This window comes from Callithrix jacchus, chromosome 7, assembly GCF_049354715.1.
Source record: "Callithrix jacchus isolate 240 chromosome 7, calJac240_pri, whole genome shotgun sequence".
Lineage (NCBI taxonomy): Eukaryota > Metazoa > Chordata > Mammalia > Primates > Cebidae > Callithrix > Callithrix jacchus.
Genome location: NC_133508.1, coordinates 147,830,844 through 147,847,764, shown reverse-complemented (window position 1 = coordinate 147,847,764; position 16,921 = coordinate 147,830,844). Strand labels below are relative to the sequence as shown.

The 16,921-nt window shown below is 44.2% G+C and overlaps 1 protein-coding gene across 2 annotated transcripts in view; it reads right to left on the bottom strand.

Moving 5' to 3' along the window:
- Nucleotides 1-14,721, bottom strand: part of AHCYL1 (adenosylhomocysteinase like 1) — a 41,190-nt gene extending 26,469 nt beyond the window's left edge. The window contains exon 1 of one of the 2 annotated variants that reach the window (XM_009001852.4): nt 13,929-14,721. Coding sequence is in view for 1 of the 2 variants with exons in the window: in XM_002751188.4 (XP_002751234.1) it covers nt 14,313-14,432 (120 nt within the window). In the remaining variant the exon portion in view is untranslated. The remainder of the gene's footprint in view (nt 1-13,928) is intronic. The other variant, XM_002751188.4, reaches the window with a different exon arrangement.
- Nucleotides 14,722-16,921: the final 2,200 nt, after the last annotated feature.

The window sequence follows — 16,921 nt, the reverse complement described above, 5'->3', positions numbered from 1 at the left end:
GAATTCCCTATCTATCATTTCCACCTGTGTTTATACAGGATATTTTTACTTTGGTATAGTTAAATTGACCACTGATTACCTTAAATGTTCATTCTGAAGGGGTTTATCCTGTGCTGAACCGCGCTGGGGGAATATTTCTTTCACACATGAACACTTAGCACAATCAGAGAATTTCTTTTAAATTAAAAACATTCCACAGGGTTCCTTTCTCATCTGTGGTATGCCACTCAGAAAGCACCCTTTCCAAGTCACCTCACATCTTATGTCTAAAAGATCTAGCAAAGTTGAATTCTACCAACAAAAAAAGTTCTATTTGGCCAGGCGCAGTGGCCACTTATAAACTCAGCACTTTGGGAGGATGAGGAGGGAGGATCCCTGGATCCTAGGAATTTGACAGCAGCCCTGGCAACATCGTGAGACCTTGTCTCTACAAAAAAAACAATCGGCGGGGAATGGTGGTACACACTTGTAGTCCCAGCTACTCAGGAGGCTGAGGCAAGAGGATCACTTGAAGCTGGAAGGTCAGGGGTTGCAGTGAGCTGAGATCATGCCACTCACCCTGGCCTGGGCAAAAGAGTGAAACTTTGTCTCAAAAAAAAAGAAAAGAATTTTTATTTATTTTAGTTTTAGTTTTTAGAGACAGGGTCTCCCTGTATTGCCCACGCTGGTCTCAAACTCCTGGACTGAGGGGATCCTCCTGCCTTGGCCTCCCAAAGCGCTAGCATTACAGGCATGAGCCACCACACTTGACCCAAGAATAAGAATTTTTAATGATAAATTTTAAGCATAATTTTTCCAAAAACTGAGAAGCAAGTTTTAACTATGTAACTTCACAAGCTAAATACAACTGCAAAGCAGTCCCAGTCCCAGTAAGTGAGGTGTAAAGTTCTTTTGGTTATTTTAAAGGGCTTCTTTAAAAATAGAATATAAAGATAATTGGTATGTGATTATATTCTTTAGCTTAGGCAGCCTCACCTTTAATGCATCACTGAGCAAACAAAGAGACGTCTTTATGTGAGTAGCTGCTTGGAAGATTTCACAGAACAGGTTTTCCATATGCAGGAGGGCGGTTATGACTGGAACCACCGAGAGCCCCCTCACTCCTCCGGGAGGACCGTGGGCTCTGTTCTCTAATGAGTTTCGCCTGAACACAGCCCTTATTCAGCTATCTTTCAGTGTGTGTATGGAGAGTCTCCCTTAGATATCCCTGTAAAGATCAACCTAAAGTAAATAGGTCTTGGCCTGTGGTTATACTAAAGATCAGATTTCAGGGAGGTAAAGGTAGAACTGGCACAGGACTCTGCGCCAACCTCTAAATCTGGCTGTGTCTTTCTACATAATTCTCTGTCCCAGTGTCCCATTTCATTCATGTTTCTGCAGTAAGGGTTACACACTGTACCAACCCTCAGGCAGAGTTTGGCCATTCTTTCAAGTCAAACACCAACTTTTCCAGCAACCGAGATATATTAACATTGGTTAATATATCAAGCAAACCCTTATCTGCCCTCCCCCTTTTTATTCCAGGTCCTCTTTCATAATAAAGCAACAGTGACAGCCCCCTTCAACACCAAAAAGGAGTATTTTTTGCATGTGAGTCTCAGGTCTGCTCACTTTGGTGTAAGGAGAAAGCTGCTCTCCTGGTGACTGTCTGAGTTCTGCCTTCCTTTTCCTCCTGTCATCTTTCTCTAATCTTTACTCTTTGGCTATTTCACCAGCCCTCAACCAACTCCTCTCACTTTCTGTTTTTAAAGCCAGAATTTCACTAAAATGTCCTCTTCTCATGATCTTTATAACTTTACTATCACTCTCAGTCTAGGAATTCATAATATAAATGAGTACATTAGGGAAATTCTTATTCTGACCTGACTTTTAATCCATTGAGCACCAGAAGCCAAACGAACTAGGGGTAAGAGTGAGAACAGAGTCAGAATCATTTTTAGCATTTCAATAAAACACAGACTCTTTAGCTTAGAGACGTTCTGGCCATTCTCTCTTTTTCTAGTGATATTCTTGAGTTGTTTACACACTGCTTTGCCTATACAGATCAAGAAACTACAACCAAGTCTGGCTAGGAGATAATCGTTCCAAACACCCAATTCAGGGCCTGGCTTTGTCCCAATCACCACATCCTCAATTCTAGACAAATCTTCTAGGTTCTCAGCCCTGGGTCTATGGATGGGCTTCAGGCTGGCAATTCCCCCTTATATGGCCCTGTGCTACATAATGAAAGTTGGTCAGTGATGGACCACATATACAGTGGTGGTTCCATAAGAATATGACGGAGCTGAAAAATTCCTATCACCTGGTGACGTCGCAGAGCAGCGCATTATTCACGTGTTTATGGTGATGCTGGTGTAACAAACCTACTGCACTGCCGGTCATTTAAAATCTCTATGATGTTTGCACAACAACCTAATTGTCTAAGGACACGGTTTACAGAATGCATCCCCCTTGTTAAGTGACACATGATTGTATGTGCACTTTGCTGAAATATGTACACATCTCTCAGAGGGTTCAAAACCCCAAACTACAGTGGACTTAAATAATCCAAATAATAACCTCACAAGAACATCAGCTCTATAGAGTACGAATCTTTGTTTTGTTCACTAATGTACCCTAAGTGCCTAGCACAGGTCCTGGGACACTGCAACCTGAGCAGACAGGGCAACATGATTTCTGGTCATGGTTTACTCTTACTCTTGGAGAAGAGCAAGAGCAGACTATTTTCAGGACCTTCCACATGAGGACCAAGATTTCTCCTTGTGATCAAAATCATCCAGGAGAGGTGGCAGCTGCATTACCGTCTTTTATTCTTTTTTGAGACACAGTCTTGCTCTGTTGCCCTGGCTGGAGTTCAGTGATGCCATCTTGGCTCACTGCAACCTCTTCTGCCTCCTGGGTTCAAGCGACTCTTCTGCCTCAGCCTCCCAAGTAGCTGGCACTACAGGCACCCACCACTACACCTGGCTAATTTTTCATTTTTAGTAGAGATGGGGTTTTGCCACATTGGCCAGGCTGGTCCTGAACTCCTGACCTCAGGTGATCTGCCTGCCTCGGCCTCCCAAAGTGCTGGGATTACAGGTGTGAGCCACCATGCCTGGCCCATTACCATCTCAATATTAGATTTACTAACAATTTTGGCCAGTCTTGCTAGATAATCTAAAGGAATGGTTCTAAATCTGAAAGCTTTCAAGTTTATCTGGTGAAGCTGTTTCAAAATGCCAATCCATTCTCAATCAGCTTTCTTACTCTCAGCTCCTCCCCCATTCTGATTACATAGCTCTAGTTCAGAGCCAGGTAATGAATTACTGCAAAAAAGCTCCCTGTGTTACTAAAACCTTCTTCTTCTCCTACAGTATGAGAAGTGCTGATCTAAGAAATAATCTAAGCAGGATCTGAAAAGGAAACAGAAGTATAGTGAGTTTACCAGGCTCTTGATAAAGCTACTTCCAACACAGGGAACAAATGAGTTAGATATACCTTGTTCAGAAATAAATAAGGCAAAGGAAGTCGAGCATCTACCTTTAATACCAAGTCCATCTGTCAGGAACAGACAATCCATCAGATGGATCCATAGGGGTTAGGAGAACACAACAAAGGGACTGAGGAAGACAGAGACCGTATTTTTATTACGATTTGGTCCAAATTCAGTAAAAATTGGCAAAGTGCTCTCATTCCAAACATGCCCAGCGCTCAGCTAATCCCCTCACTGTGGAGTAAGGAAAGAATGTACAGAATTATGAACCCCCTACTCCCCAAATAGGAGGGGCTCCACCTCCTGAATGCAGGGGCTGAAACTAACCTCATCAACTATCCCCTCCTAATTATAAACTAGGTAGAAAAAAATAAGGTGCTTAATACAGGTGATCTCCTTCTAAACTTAATGATTTGTAAACATGCTTTACCCCTCCTCCACTAAAAACCCAGCCTTTGCCAACCTCAATTCATTCTCGATTGGCAAACAAGACCAGAAATTATCCCCAGAATAATGTTTCTCTCTGGAAAATCTTGGGGGAATGGGTGCAATAAGGTCAGCCCTGCAAGATGCATTTTCCTTGAACTTACAATACAGCGTATTATACTGAGAACGCCATGTTACCAACCAGCTTGGTCTCTTTTCTGTTACAAACCTGAAGTAAACAGATTCTACAGCAGCTACAAGTCTGTTACCAAGGCCACTGTATTGATCAATATAATTAACATTCACAATTCATCTAGCCCAGCATGACAAACCAGCTGGGCTACTTCTCATAAATGAACACTGAGAATCTTCATTTCTTGCTTGCTAAGAAATCTGGTGCTCAGAAGCTGGGGACCAAACCCTCAAGTACTGATTTAGAAACGGGATACCACCTGGCCACCCACAGGAAACTGAATTAGTTACCAAAGCAACTAGTCCCATCTGCTATCTCTAGGAAGCACCTATTTCAACTTCCAAAACAGCAAAATTCGTTGGGCATGATGGCTCACACCTGTAATCCCAGCACTTTGGGAGGCCGAGGAAGGTGGATCACCTGAGGTCAGGAGTTTGAGACTACTCTGACCAACATGGTGAAAACTCGTCTCTACTTAAAAAAAAAAATTCGCCAGGCATGGTGGCACACGCCTATAATCCCAGCTACTTGGGTGGCTGAGGCAGGAGAAGCGCTTGAACCCAGCAGGTTGCAGTGAGCTGAGATTGCACTATCGCACTCCAGCCTAGGCGACAAGAGCGAAAATCCATCTCAAACAAACCAACCCACAAAATAGCAAATTCTGAAGGTGTCCCTTTCCCCTGAATCTTGCCTAAGTTACACACTTGAAGTGAAACAGCACACACAAAATTTAGTGCCAACTAGAGCCTGAGCTTCTGGCTAGGACCAGCATTGGCCCGGTTCCCAGAAGATTGTAATTCTAAAGAAGGTGTTTCAAAGAGAGAAGGGCATGTATAGCTTTTGAGCATCAAACTCAGCCTTTGGTTCAGAAGGGGCAGCCAAGGTTGCAGAGTAAGAATCAGAAGTCTGCTCATCACTGCTGGGCAGAGCTGTTGTTTATTACTTTCAGGGTTCCAACGTACTTTCCAAAATCAAACTATTCAACTCATCACTAATCTCCAAACCTCAAACACCCTAAGTGAAAGCCTCCCTGGTCTTTAAATCAACAGCATGTATAAATCAGGATACCAGTTTCAATTTTGGGCAGTGTCCCTAATGCAAAGGGTTTAAAAGTTGTTTCAATGGTGAGAAATTCAAGTTACCACCCTCATTATGGTCTAAGGATATCCCTATGCCCACTGCTACTGGGCTAAGCAGCTGGAGGCACATATTCAGATGTCTTCTCCCTGACCTCCTATTTCTGGCATTATAAAGGGATCTATTAAGGTGGTGGAAATTCTCACAAATTTCTCACCTGTGGTTCTCTGTACTTCCTTATACCTATGTGAGTGGGCTCTAAGTTAGAAAAATCATCCCAGCCAACTGAAAGGGAAAGTGAGTCAAAGCCAAGTCCAACTTACTTTCTCTTAAGAATGATTATCTCACATTATTTATTTATTTTTTTCTTTTTGAGACAGAGTTTCACTTTTGTTACCCAGGCTGGAGTGCAATGGCACGATCTCGGCTCACCGCAACCTCCACCTCCTGGGTTCAGGCAATTCTCCTGCCTCAGCCTCCAGAGCAGCTGGGATTACAGGCACGCACCACCATGCCCAGCTAATTTTTTGTATCTTTAGTAGAGACGAGGTTTCACCATGTTGATCAGGATGGTCTCGATCTCTTGACCTCGTGATCCACCCGCCTCGGCCTCCCAAAGTGCTGGGATTACAGGCTTGGGCCACCGCGCCCGGCCTCACATTATTTTTTATTTTTATTTTTTTGAGATGGAGTCTCACTCTGTCACCCAGGCTGAAGTGCAGTGGCAAGATGTTGGCTCACTGCAACCCCCGCCTCCCAGGCTCAAGCAATTCTCCTGCCTCAGCCTCCTGAATACCTAGGATTACAGGTGTGCACCACCACACCTGGCTAATTCTTGTATTTTTAGTAGAGACGGGGTTACACCATGTTGATCAGGCTGGTCTTGAACTCCTCATCTCGTGATCCACCCACCTCAGTCTCCCAAAGTGCTGGGATTACAGGCGTGAGCCACTGCACCCAGCCTATCTCACGCTATTTTATTCAATAAACATTTTTTGACAGTATTGTGCGCCAGGTACTCTACTATACATATGTGTGAGATATGGTCCTTGCCCTTAACATGTTTCACCTAGAAAAGTCAAGTAATGAGCAAGATTCAAATACCATCAGGTCAGTCCTTATAATATAATAGTTTGAGAAGTCCTACATTGAAATAGAATCTATTTTTGAGAGACATAGAAAAGCAAATTATTTTGTTTAGTTTTGATAATCTACTATGTGAGCTCCCTGTTTCAAACACTCCTATGGAATCAGCTCTGGAGCTTCAGGGGCATCTGCATTTCATATCAAGAGCAGTACAGCTGAGACAATACCAAAAAATCCCACAAGTGGCCAAAATGCTGGTTTGAATGTAAGTTCCTGAGTTGAACTCTCAAGGCATTTATAATGAGTCTTTTGGGAAGCTGAGGAGCATCCTAAAGAGGCAGGTGACAACACCGACAACCTCAGCTTTGTTCCAAGCCATAAGGACAAACTGCAGGCTGGCAATTTAACCTCTTAGCAGTCTGTGGACTTGTAACAAAAAGAGATAGTGTGGCTTGGAGGCCTGCCCCTCTACATCAGGGTTTTAAAACCCAGGATCCATGAGTTTCAGAAGTCCCATAAATCCTCTGACAGAAGTCCCACAAATTTTAGTGCTCCTGAATTTTCCTGAGGAAAGAACCATGATTTTCATTAAATTCTTAAAAGGATCCCTGACTCAAAGAGTAAGAATCATTGTTCCACAGTCTCCAACCCAGTGATTCTCAAGAGTATTCCCTCAAACAGGCAAAAGAGAAGCATATTCCAATCTTCTGTCTTCCACACTGATCTGTCTACTTATTGACCTCTCTTCTAAAATTAGAAACAAAGACAGAGGTGTGCATTTTGAAAATTCAAGGTCAATCTCTTTTCTGCATCTCTAAAATAAAGTGAACAGTCATGAGAGCCTGAATAAACTTTCCTTAAAGTCTTTGAGGAAGGAGAAAGGGTGAGTCTCGTCAAAGAGGGCAGATCAGAATCTCTGTCCTATTAACTTTTTTTTTTTTGAGACAGAGTCCCGCTCTGTCAACAGGCTGGAGTGCAGTGGTGCGATCTCAGCTCACCGCAACCTCCACCTCCCAGGTTCAAGTGATTCTCCTGCCTCAGCCTCCTGAGTAGCTGGGACTACAGGTATGCACTGCTATGCCCAGCTAATTTTTTTTGGTATTTTTAGTAGAGACAGGTTTCAGCATGTTGGCCAGGATGGTCTCGATCTCCTGACCTCATGATCCGCCCACCTTGGCCTCCCAAAGTGCTGGGATTATAGGCATGAGCCACAATGCCCAGTCTGTCCCATTAACTTTTATGATAAGTTGGTCTCTCTCTGTCTCTCTGTCTCTCTCTGTTTTCTCCCCACGTTTCTGGAACCACAATGAAAACAGGTCATGGCCCAAAAGCGTTGACATGAGGTCAAGCCAGTCCTGGGGGAAAAGGGATAAAGTACTTCCCATTATGCACAAGGAAACCTACGTCCCAAAGGTTCACTTAACACAATTAGTAATAGAAGAGTTGGAGCCATATATTAAAAACAGAACTTCCAAAATCCTCATTGCTCAAAACTCAGTATGAATGGCTTCATTCAGGAGGTCTAAGTGAATGAAAGATGGTTACACTCACCTCCTCTAAGCCTCTTGTCCCTTTACCCTGTCACTCCCAAATTTACCATATAGTTCACACTGAGCCATGCATCATTGTGGATCAGCATATTAGCATTTTCCTTGGCACACAGGCTCAGCGGGATTCCACTAACGCCATCGTATGCTTGTAGGTTCAGGTGAGAAGAGAAAAATGTTAAACAACAGGGTGTGCTCTCATTGGACAGTTCCTAAAATTGTGAAGAAGTAAGCCTGAGGCAGGTCCAAGATGAACAGCATGGAACAGTGAGCAGTCTCAGACCCCTTCTGCTTATTATGCCTCATTTCCATCGCACAGCTGAGTACAGGCTGTCCACTTTAAAACCAGTGAACTGGCTTGGGCTGGTAGAGGAGAACATGTTAAGCTCATTAAGCCCCACAGGTTAAGTACACAGGCATATTAGCGGAGGCGTTGACGCTTTCACAGTAAGAAAGCAGGAGCATGCTTAGAGAGTACTGTACCTGTGGTTCTCAAAAGTACTTTCCCAATCTCTACCCCAGGATTCCAAATACTATCTTTTACCAGTAGTTCATTAAACTTTTTATTTTGTGTCCCATTTGGGTAGTAAATGATTAAGCCCCCAATGTGTAACACTAAGCAGCACCAATCATTACCTACGTTCTGAGATTAAGGCACCTGGCTGAATCCTTTAAAAATTAAACAGAGATAGAAACAAAAATGAAATCGGTCTTAGCATCGTCAGCAAAGGAATGGATGCTCTGCTCTAGTTCTATGAGTGGTATGCAGCAAAAGCCACACATTTCTATAGGAGAAAATCAGTTACGTATAATTAGGAGCAGGCTGTTAAGAGCAATGAGAAGACAGTACCTGGAGTATGTATCTAAAATGATGAAGTCACAGTTCAGAAGTCTTTGGAATTATTTCATGTAATTCAAGAATTCTACTTTGGGAAAACCCCCAAACACCTGCAGTTTAAGGAAATAAACTTCTGGACTGAGAGTGGCCCAGTGTCGGACAAATACCCGCATTCTATGAGTGCATTATATATTATGGGAAATGAATGGGGGAATGGTAAGGTAGAGCACACCTCACCTCCATCAAAAGCTCTAAGATCTCTGTCTATACACCCAGCCCCTGTAATCAACAAATGTTTTAGAGTTCAGTAGCTATGAACTCTATATAAAATAACCTTTTTGTTAGAAAAAAAAATTCTCCTGTTGAAAAAACATTCCAATAGAAATTTCTTTGTTTTGGCTCTTTCAAAATTAGGCTCCCATTTGCACTATCGTGTTGCACCATCCAGAAAGTTAATGAATAGGGTGACCACATAGCAGGGGACTTTTCAGAGTTAAGGAGGCACTCATTGGACAGTATGCTAGGAAAACAGGTATAAACAAGAACTGCACCAGGCAAACTACAATATATGGTCACTCTAGTTACAAAAACTAATTAATATTTACTAAATGCTAATCCTCTCAACCAACTATATAGGTGGCACGATCACTGTTCTCCATTTTATAGACGAGAAACTGGACACTCTGGCAGGCTAAGTCACTTGTCCAAGGTCACACAACTATTAGATGGTAGAGATTAAAGGTAAAACTGACTCCAAAAATCAAGTACTTAACTTATATTGCACTACTACTCAGTTTTAGGAACAGAAACGGGAAGTTAAAGGGGTCTTATGTAACAGCCAAGCAACAGTGGGAAAAGAACTACTTAAGTGAAAAAAAACATGGAATCAGAAGAGGACAGGCAACTGCAATTCTGGGTGAATTTTTAACTGCTGACTACACAACAGGCACCGATAGTATTGACAATAACCAAAGGAAAATTTGTGGTAAGAATTTGTCTTCAACTTGGGATTCTCAGATTACAGGCTGGAAAAAACTCTGGGTGTGCTTATATGTTGTCCTTCACACATGACAGGAATGCTCCTGATGTACCTCATTAGCATGTGTTCTGAATTACTATGAATTATATGTCCAGTATAGTCAGGATGGACATTCCTTACAAAAATGCAGTACTCACATTCCCAAACTTGAGAAACAGGTAGGTATAAATGATTCTCCTTTACTCGCCAATTCCTTTAAAACAACCCCAAGAGGGCATTAAAGTACTTATTTACAGATCGTTAACTACTTGGAGTGGCAGAGTAAACTTGCTAAGAGTCACAGGCAACTGAAGACCTGCATGATTCTATGTTACAAAATATCCTTTATAGACAACTTTCCAGGAATACTATATCCAGGGTGGGCGGGAGGTAGGAAGATTGCTTGAGCCCAGGAGTTCGAGACCAGCCTGGGCAACACAGGGATTTCCCCATCTCTATAAAGAATAAAAATACATTTTAAAAAAAGAATCTTATATTGGGTAAAACACTCTGGATCCAAATGGCACACTCTTGATAAAAGAAAAAGTATACATTTGTAACCTTGCCAGCAAAAGATCTAGACAACCACTGATCTAGAAATCTAACAGATTTCTTTCTGTTACAAGCTAAATGTTTAAAGGAATTTGGAACAAAGTAATTTGGAAACCAGAATGTAACTAACTAAACCATGTAAGAAAAAGAGAGGTAATCAATATCTGTGGAGAAATCTTAAAAAGAGGATCTGCTTACACCCTGACTTCTGTTTCAAAGACTGCTATGAAAGCAGCAGCCACTCTAACAGAATCAAGAGATACTAATGATGTGAAGAAGACAGGAAATGCCAACTTATCAAATCTCCTTTCAGTGATTCTGACAAGTCCTGGTATAAATTCATAAAACTGTACCAAAAATTAACCATAAGATAACTGATGAGAAAAGGAGAATCCTGGATTCTACCTATCGGGTTAACACCCAAGCTGTACCCACTGGGGCTCTACTTGCTGTGCTTCCTAAGTCTCAGCTGACCCTTTTGATGAATCAGTACTACAGAGGTTCATTCGAATAAAGAATATCCTGTAAACGAAAGCAGTTTCTTTTGTGCTGTTCTCTTTCCCCAATTTTGCTGGCGGTAAAGGTCTGACTACACAGATCCTAGGTCAAATGTTTAATGGATCACTCTGGAGAGTGCCCTTAATGTTCAGAAGTCCAGAGAACAGCAAATGTTCTGATAGGCCTTGCAGAGAAACATGCTTACTGTAAGAGGTCTCAACAAGTTGGAGATTTGGGTTTACACTGTGAAAAAAGAATCAACTTGACACAATGTCAACTTCCAAAGGTCCAAGGACAGTTATCACTCCTGTTACACAAAAGAGCAGAAAAAGAGAATAACCAGTGGTTATGGGGAACTAGATGACTTACTTGGTTTGACTGATAACGGCCAACATTAAACAGGGATCTTCTTCAGTTGTGGTACAATGTACAATTAGTCTACAACTCAAGGATTCCTTCTCTTACCTCGAGCTATACCATCTTTCCTAGCTAGACCATCTGAAATCACCAGTGACAATCGTGAATTAGCCTTACAATGTGAATCATACTATAGCTATTAATATAATCCTGTGAAAATTTCTTTTAGAACTCTGTGTCAGGAAAAGTTGTCCTCTTGAGGAACTGACATGCATTCTTTCCCATGCCTGTTAAGGAAACTCTGCGATTCCTCTTATCCTCTAGCTGCTAAGAGTTTAAAGTTGCATGTGGTGATCAACCTCATCAACTAACTTAGCTCTGAGGTTAACAATTTTTTTCATTCTTTCTATGGTTTTTACTTCCTTTTATATAAAATAAGTATCCTGTGTTATAAGCCACTTCAAATGTCCACTGAAGAATATAAATATGCGAACAGACTTTTAAAAAATTACGCTTGCTATCTTAACTCCCCAGCATGCCTCTATCTCCGCCTGTTCCAGAAAAGTAGGCACTTATTTGGCAGATGAGGAGATGAATGTACAAAAGCTAATTAATTTGCTCAACTATAAAGTCAACCCTTTAGTTGACTTCTGGACGCCCACACATCTCAAATCTTCAGTCAAACCAACAAGCCCCATTTTGTTCAGGAGCAGTGTGATAGACGCCATGGCACCCGCAACTGAGTAAGTCATGTGTATTGCTGGAGGATCTAGATACTTATGCTTTTAATTGATGGACATCCACTCCTACCTCAAACAAAACAAACAACAGGAATAAAACCTGGCCAGAAAGCGACACTGGGATCTGATCTAATTGAGGACCAACAAGGTCACCCTGAAGTAACCCATATCCTCTGGCATCAAGAACATCCTCTATTCCTCAGGGGCCTCAGAGGTTCAGAACGATCCAAGGATTACTGGTCTAGAGCCAGGGTAGAATTCCCACAGGTGAAGGACTGCACCGCTTGAAGAGGTCTTGTTGTCACAGCATTAATACCACATCAAGTTACTTTTTTCCCCTCTTACTTTACCCATGCTTTCTCACGTTATCAACACATGGCAGAAGTACAAAAGTGACAAGTCATAATGTTCAATTCAGCAGAAGTTTTGAAAAACAGATGGCCTAGGACTTGCTACATGACCTTGACTAGTCTTCAACTGATCCATTAACTAAATAAATGCCTTTTATCATCACTAGGGGAAGGGTAATTAGTCATCATAAAGAACTTTATTACAAAGTCCTACGTAAATGCTAAACAATAAAACTCAGAAGAGAAAGATTAATAAGAAACACAGTGGGACACATTTACCGGCAAATGGAATCTTAAAACAGGGTCTTCCCACATTCCTGGCAGGGCCTGCTTCTTTTAGCTAATGGAATATAAGTCTAAAATCATTAGCACTTGGCCTGACAATAGCGCACATTAGCAATATTCCTCCTGGGAAGAAGAGAGGAAAAGGGATAGTTATTCCTGGTAGATAGCCATATGGACATCTCAGTTACTAGTTAGCCAGGTGGGCAATTAATATTTGAGTACCTACTATATGCTGGGTACAGAGCTAGGCACACTGGATACAAAGGTGAACAAGAATCTCCGCCTTAATGAGTTTAACAATCTACAATATAGACTTTGTCTTATCAACAGTGGTACTTTCAAGAATACAGATTTACTAACATAAAGGCAAATAAGAGCAAAGATGCCAGAGTCTGGAAAATTCGGGAACTGGGGCTTTCCCATTCTTTCCTCTAACTCCTCTGAGGTCCTACCCTCAATCATTTTGCTTATAAGGACCGTGACTGTTTCTCCAAAGAATAGTGTAGACTGCAAAAGTTCACTCTACCAACTGAACTGACAGCACTAAAGTTAGTCAGATTTCTCAGAGTCGAGGGATCTTCCACAATCTTTTAAAGGAATTAATAAATTCTTAATTTTGTGAGAAAAAAGAGCTAAAGCATACAATGGCGACTTGTCTTTTTAAATCTTGCATTTGATTTCTGGAGTTGCAGGTTAATTCCCTTAAAAAAAAAAAAAAAGCCATCTCTCCTGCTTAAGACGGCTTAACTAGTTGAAGCCTCAAGGACTTAACTATTCCTGCAACCCTTGCTTTGTTCAGCCCTGCATCCCATTAAACGCTGCAGGCAGAGGCGGCTTTAAGACTCCGTCTTTATACAGAAGGGAGACATTTATCTGGGTTCTCATTGGCTTCAGGAAGGTCACCTCTTTATAAAGGTTCTCTTCTACTGCTAACTGGGTGCCAGGTGTATGGAAAATCAAGACATGGTTGGCAGTAAATGATCAGAAAGCAGTAAGGATCCCAATTCCACCACTCAGAGCTAGTTAGACTACAATCTCCAAAGGTTGCCATTTATGAGAGAGTTTGAAGGGTGTCCTTTGAGCTCAACCCACTGCACAATAGATCAAACTTGTTCTGCCTCAAAAGTACAGTCAAGAATGAGCAATCGTTCCTTACCACCCACCACTCCAACCCACCCAAGTTCCCTTCTCCAGGGATGCCTAAGTGATCTATTCACATGACTAGGATCCACCTGTATCCATGACAGTGTCTCCTGTCACCAACCTCCAAATGTCAATTTCTTACATATTTCGAAGTAACGGGAGGCTGTAGAAAGTGAAAATCATAGATTTTCACTTTCCTTTTACCCTCGTTGCTTTCACCTGTATATTAGAGCTAGCTTCACGCATTCTTTTCTCTTGGCTCCCAGCTATCACGCAGTTGTTGGATAAACCGGCCACTGCTCCCAAAGATTTGACGGAAATTCTGCCCGATTTACCCACTCACCTGAAGTGAGATTTTCTGAGCACCCCATGTCCCTGGGCTGGTCACAAGGGTCAGCTGAGTTGGTTCACCCCCTCCCACTCTTGACTTCGAGGCCCTTCATCCAGGAAAAGTCAGCCACAAATTTAAGGCCTGGCCCTGTCGGGTTTCAAAACGATCCCAGAGGACTTGGGCCGAGGGACAAAGGAAAGCGAGGTCAGGGGCGGCCTTTTCAGCCCGGGATATGCCTGGGGCCGCACGGCCGCCACCCCCTACATCACCTCCGCCGCCTCCAGTCACCCCAACCCCAGCCTCAGAGGTCCCGAACTAGCCAGAGCCTGGGGTTTGCTCGCGTCCCTTCCGCGAGGCCGGAGCCGGAGCCCCCGCCGCCACCCAGAGCCCCCGCACCTTCTTGGGCGCCTTGGTGACGGTGGCCATGAAGGAGTACTTCTCGGCGTCCTCGATCTCCTTGGCCTGCTTCAGCTCCTCCCCGACCCCGGGCAGCGGCATCGCGTCAGGCATCGACATCCCCCGGCCGGCCCGGCCCGCGGCTGACCCGCCGCCCCCGCCTCTTTCCCCCTCCGGCGTCCGCCCGCCTGCCCGCGCGGCACCCTCCAACACGCGATCGCCCACCCTCCCGCCGGGCCCTGCGTCGAGCTGCGTCGGCTTCTGAGGTGCTGTGGTCCGCGCCTCGTCTGCTTGGCCGCCCAAGGCAGCCGGACAGCGATCGCGGCCACCAGAGAACCAGAAGCAGCAGCTCCGAGCTCCGACCTGCCCGCGCCGCCACCTCCGCTGCACGCAAACACGCACGCAAAGCGAGGGTAGAGGGCGGTGACGCCACGTCAAGTACTGGCAGCTCCCGGGAGAGGGAAGAGGCGGGGAGACACGGCACTCTGTCGTGACGTCACCACGCTGGGCTGGAGCACAGAAGCCGCTCCTTCTCGCCCGCTTGAGAGCGAAGTTCTCAGGGTGAGCGGGACCCTTTGTGCCACCAGGTGGCGCCATCAGCCCTGGGAGCAGCGCGTCGTTCATGCAAGGATGTTGCAGAACGGAGGGGTCTTTGGGCTGCGGGGCTCCTGGCGAAGCCTCAGAGGGGCATAAAATGGGTGTTTGAGAGCAAAGACCAGAGCCCCACACGACACATCCTACAGCCATTCCTAGGAAAAGTCTGGGGCTTGAGGCATTCCACTCACTCATTGATCCAGCCCCAGGTCCTTTGGATTAAAACTCCTTCCCAAGAGGCCTGCCTCTTGGACTTTATAGGGGGCAAAACTGACTCAGAATAGTCTGGTTCCTGCACAACGCTTTGTGACTTTCTCCAACACCATCTCCTCCTGGGCCTTGCCTGTTTACAAAACCCTCAGGCTGCAGAGCTGATTTTAAGCCGTCATTGGGATAGGGCTGATGGATATGAGGGTGGAGCCCAGGAGGGCTGATGGAGAAGTCCCCAGCCAGAATGGCTTTCCGGTCCTTGCTCCACCAAAACATTAGACTCTTCCAGCTCTCCGTGGGCATCCAGGACATTCATGGACCGTTCACACCCTTTTACTGGGCCCACTATGTGCAGTCCCTGTGCTAAGGCCCAGATGGCAAAAGGGCATGTGACACATTTTATGTTTTGCAAGGCTTAGTTCAGCTGGAGAGGCAAAGCCTGCCTGTAACCTAATGTCAGCTGAGGTAGCTTGTCCTCTGAGATTCAAATGGCATTGGCTCCAATTACCATGTCCTGTGGAAAGTCCAGTGCCCTCCCCGGGATTTCTGTGAATTACTGGGAGGACTTACATTTTCACGGTCACCTCTGGCTCTAGTTTTTTGCCTCGTCTGGCATTTTATTCACTATTCTGGTCTTGTGACTGTTTCTGTAGCTCCTGGGGTCAATTCAGCCCCTTCTCCTTTCAACCCCCACCCCGTTTTAAAGCAACTACAAAAATAAGGTTGTAACATGTAGTAAAACGTTTAATAAAGGTTTGTGGGTCGCAGGGGAGAGATTACATCACATAGCAAATGATTTAAGATCACATTTCTGAAATGTTCTGAAAAGTTATTTTGCCTGTCTCACCACTGGGGATTTCTCAATGGCCACAAGACCCCATCACACTCCCTAGCCCATTGCCATCTAATCTAGCTTCCTCCTGTTCCTTCCTTCCCATCCCTGCACCTTGCCCTTCCTTCCTTTATGGACTCTGGGAAACCAGATTCTCCTTTGCTGTGCTGAGCAACTCCGGTCTTCCCAGTGCCCTTTCCCTAAATTTCTCCCGAGGACCACCTTTTAACACCCAAAAACCTCCCAGGTTTTTAACAGGGTCCACCCTTTCAAGAAGGAAGTTGCGGTTTGAAATGACATTTTCCCCACTGATTTGTGTTCAGGGCTGGGGAAAGTGTGAAATACTCACCTCTAGGGCCTTAAAAGTCTTAGTCAGGGTAGCCCGTGTTCCAGCCACCTAGCCTCATGAGACTGTTTGAAGAGGTCTGTAGAAGCACCTGGAAGAATACACCCTTTGCAGATCCTGGTCTTGAACTGTTAGAATTCTTTCGTCTGCTTACTTTTTTGAGCACTCAGACTTCCCTGTCAGGGGCATCACTGTAGCAGAAGGGGAAGGGAGACGGAGACCAGAATACCAGGCTCATCCATGATAGTGCCAGACTGGCATCTTTCAGCTGGGGGTCAAAAGCCACACCTGGTGCACTAAGGACTCTCTGGACATAAGGCTCATAGGGGCTTTCATCCTGGTGGGTTTGCCCAAACTGTTGTCAGAGCCCAGGGATCAGGGATGCCTGCTCAAAAACCCGAGGCAGAGCCCGTTGGAAACAGGAATGAAATCTTGAGTCCTTAGAACGGAAAAACATATGACTTAAGATAATCTTTTTTTTAAGAGAAGCATCAGTATGTCTGTCTTTTGGATTTGATTTTTTAGAACTCGCTTTGTCTACACATTTTGTCTCTCAGTCCCCAGTTCCTCTGTGCATTAAGCATCTAGACTGTAAGCTTCCTGGAGATTGAAGTTCAGTCTTTCCTT